Raw genomic sequence first — 4,069 nt, forward strand, 5'->3', positions numbered from 1 at the left:
CTAAAAAAAATTAAAAATATTAATATAAATAAGAAACACTATTATTTAATTTAATATTAACATTTTTAACAAATTACCTGGCACTTTCTGATTTTTCGAGTTATGTAAACACTCCTTTGGTTACTCCAGGTTTTCCAGGTAAACAGACATTCTGTAATAGTGTTTTTCTCTAAAAGGTGGTTCAATTACAATAAAAAATATAAATGTCAAATATTCATGAAAAATGATTTATTAAAACCGGATTCAATACACGGAAATATCTCCAACGCTTAAGATTATGGTGATGAAGGCACAAGAATGAAGTGAGTTTGTTCGTTCCTAAAAAAAACGCTTGGAAGAAGCGACATTCTTTTTACGATGACATTATTTTTACAACGTCACTTTACTACAATTCTGAAATTTTTAAACATTTTGTTAAATCGGAATTCGAATAAATTTCGCTAGATTTTCGAATATTTGGAACTAAATACCGAGGTAGAAAATATATTGTTGTAACAACTACTGTTCTATTTGTTCAAGTGAGGATAGAAGACAATAATAAATAAAATAAATCATCAATATATGACAGTAGTATAGCAAAGCACTTACCGACTGATGGTAATTATCTGATGTCGATAACATAGCATGAAACTGAACCTCGCTCGGTCGGTAAGTGACGCTTTAGTTGCATAGCTATACTACTAAAGCTATACTATTGATGGCATTTAAAATAATATTTAAATAAAAAAGTTTTCTCAAAAAGGCCGCATTTGATTATTATAAATAAATACATCAGTAAATTGTGTACGAGTATTCTCTTTTTTAATAGTAAAGTAATTTAAAAAATAAAGCCATATAAAAATATAAATCTCAAGGGAAATAATTCGATCGAGACCAAGAAGATGCATCCACATTTGGAAGCCTTCTAGATTTTTATTAATTACAAACTTAAATAACTCCGAAATTGAACTAGAATCGAAATATACAAGATTAAAATCCTCATTTTAAGAATACTCCGCCTTAAAAAAATTTAACTACACAGATGATGATGGGAAGTAAAATTTGATTATCAAGTCATCTATAATCCGTTAGCCTAAGTTTTCATTTAAACTATTCGAACACCAATTACTACAGCATTATCTCTCAGCCTCAAATTCAGAAAAAAATCGAACATCTCACTGACAAAGTCCGTAAAAAATGAACGATTTAAAAATAGTGAAAATTTGTTCAAATCCTAGCTAACTATCAGTAATTGACTGATCATCAGGGCAGTGATTCAGCTAAACATTCTGCTCCAAATGGTACTTCGTCTTGCAGAGTTTCTGTAATCGAGTGATACCCTCTTCTCGATTATCAGCGTATTTTTCATCCCAAGCATCAATCAGCATATTATAGTACCTTGGAGCTTCGAAATACTGAAAATACTCATTACTAGTGGCAGTGGGGAATATCTTCTCAAACCTGTCCAACTGAGTCAATTCATCTTCATAAGCAATAAGCGTTCTGACATCGTCAGGTGTCAAGTCCTCGATAATGTCGTCCAAGTAATCTTCCCTATCTCTCGTACTTAGATAGTGATACTGTTTCTGTCTTTCCTGCAAACTCAAGGACGTTCGATGGAGCCTATAGTCCTGGCAAACAGGATCAAGCTGATACTGCTTGCCCAGGGTCTCCATCTCACGTTGCGAAAGGCTAACTGGCAGTTGATACCCGGCCATATTAAAGACATTTCTGATCAGTGGACCCTTGACAGCAACATCTAAAGGCGAAGCTGACTGCAGAGAAGGTGATATGTTCACTTCCAACAACCAGGGTTTGAGGTTATCATCAAGGAGGATATCCACTCCGAAGAGTTCGTAGCAACAGTACCTAGAACTGACGTTTGCTTTGCTAAGGCAGTTGATAGAAGACTCGCCAGCGATCATTGTCTTGACAACGATGTCCTTCATAGTCGACCACAGTTTCTGAACATTGACTTCCTTCTTTTCCAGGTAGGACCAGAGGGTCTTGATAGTCCACTTGTGGCCGGAGCAGGAATCAGGACTGTCATTGTCGGTGTAACTGGCACTAGATTTGTTGATGCTATAGTTGGTGAGATGCATGAAGCGATCGCTGAGGCAGTTGATGTCGTCGATGTACTTGACTGATGCAAACCGAACCAGGCCATCAGGATAGAGGTAGATGCGAAGGGGATTGAAGCTAGTGACGAGAACGTAGAGTCTGAGATCAAACTTGGCTCCATCGATGAGCATCGGTTTAGACAAGTACTGCTGGACGATGACTGGCCGTTTTTTGGGAATTTGGGCCCATCTGTGAACGACACGTATTCCGGTTCCTCTGGCAGAAGCTGGAGGCTTGATGATCCACTTTTCTTTGCTGCCCTGCTTGTCCCAAACTTGTCGGAAGCATCGGAGATCTTGTGGAAGAACATAGGTTCTGGGAATGAAGCCAAATTCTCTCTTACTGTGTTTTAACATCATTCTGCTGAGGTTCCTCCAAAGACGATCCTTTCGACCGACTTGGAAGGTTCCAGGGAAGTGGTTGATCTTTTGATATTCTTTAAGCGTTTTGAAGCAGTTGGATCTCATGTGCTTGCCCCAAGTTCCACACCAGTCCTGGGTTTTTTTCATCAGACGGTAGCCCGAGTTAGTTAGAGTTCTGCGAACTAATTGGGGAGTTATGGTGCTCAGTCTCCATTTTAAGTGCTTCGTGATATCTTGAGGCATACTTGAACCATTGCACTCGTAGGATTGGAAGGCTATGTAAGGTGCTACGTTTGAAAAGAGGCTTTTTCGAAAGGGAAGAGCGGAATTCTTGTCGCCAGCGGCATCAACCTCGCTGATTGTGCAGAGGGAACCTTCGTCTAAGGAAGCAAGTTCCTCTTGATCCTCGTCAGTTTGGGATTCCAGGTCAGCCTCATCTTCGATACTCGGTTTTACGTGGACCATTTCCTGGTGGTTGTAGGTGAGGATGTCCATTGCAATGGCTCAAGATTATCTGAAACGATATTAATTTATGGAAATTTTTAATACGCTACTGTTGGACAGTATTGGATCACCAACCGGGCGACCTATTCACAATCAGCCTTGACTTTGAATGATCATAGTGCCGTCCAAAGTATAGATAAAATAAGTTTTGGAATCACTGTAAAGCTAATACAAATCTGCGTTAAATGAACCCCAGTTGAAGTAATTTTTTTGTGAGAGAATGCTAATTTTTAGTAGGTCATCCAGTTAGTGGTCAGATACTGTGCGTCAGTAGTGTAGTGACAAAAAAGCTACTTAGTATTAATTGCAGACATCACAGTCCAAAATGATTTTAAAAAAAGGGGGAACCAGAATGATTTTTTACGACAATAGGGGGGAAATAGAGGAATAAACTATTTTTAATAAAATTCAGTTAGATAAGAATGGGTTTTTTAATCAAAGACAAAAATTCCCGGTCATTTCCTGGATTTATCCCGGTTCATAAATATTTTTCACGGTCAATGAAATTTGAAAAATTACACTATAATGACTCAATTTTTTCCATTAAAAGGGATAAAATCTGAGCTGCAAAATCAAAGTACTCAAAATGGAACTCTTAAATTTTTAACTTTTAAAATTAAGATTTAACAGTTTTTTAATTGAAAAACGTTGTATTTAAATGCACAATAATTTTCACGTGTAAAATGAAAGCTTTTCGACACTTTTCAACTAAATTTTTCAAAATTATATCATTTTAAGCAATTTTAAGCTAGAAACATTAAAAATTGAACGATTAGATTTTTTTGTTTAAATTTAACCTAACTTTAAAATTAAAAATTTCATTTCAAATTCTTGAAACATTGATATGTTGTTTGAACTTTTTTAAAATTTAAAATTATTTTTAAAATGTCTTGAGAACTTCTAAGCATCTATCAAAATTATTCGAATTTTACCCTAAATTTTTTTTAATCCTTCAAAATTGAAACAATTTCCTTAAAATCCTTTCAAAATTCTTAAAAAACTTCGAAACTATATTCCGAAATCTTCCGAAATCTGCCAAAATGAATATTTGATTTCAAATTAGGTCGTGCACTATTTATATTCTGATTTTTTCTAAGAATAAG

At 35.7% G+C, this 4,069-nt stretch overlaps 1 protein-coding gene across 8 annotated transcripts in view; it reads right to left on the reverse strand.

The window, feature by feature from the left end:
* Positions 1-204: 204 nt before the first annotated feature.
* LOC117174057 (tubulin polyglutamylase TTLL4-like) overlaps positions 205-4,069 on the reverse strand; it is a 754,936-nt gene continuing 751,071 nt past the window's right edge. For all 8 annotated transcript variants that reach the window (XM_033362718.1, XM_033362713.1, XM_033362717.1 and 5 more), the window contains one exon: positions 205-2,976. In XM_033362718.1, the coding sequence (XP_033218609.1) occupies positions 1,260-2,957 (1,698 nt within the window). In that variant the 5' untranslated portion in view covers positions 2,958-2,976 and the 3' untranslated portion in view covers positions 205-1,259. The remainder of the gene's footprint in view (positions 2,977-4,069) is intronic.

This window comes from Belonocnema kinseyi, chromosome 6, assembly GCF_010883055.1.
Source record: "Belonocnema kinseyi isolate 2016_QV_RU_SX_M_011 chromosome 6, B_treatae_v1, whole genome shotgun sequence".
In the NCBI taxonomy this organism is placed as follows: Eukaryota; Metazoa; Arthropoda; class Insecta; order Hymenoptera; family Cynipidae; genus Belonocnema; species Belonocnema kinseyi.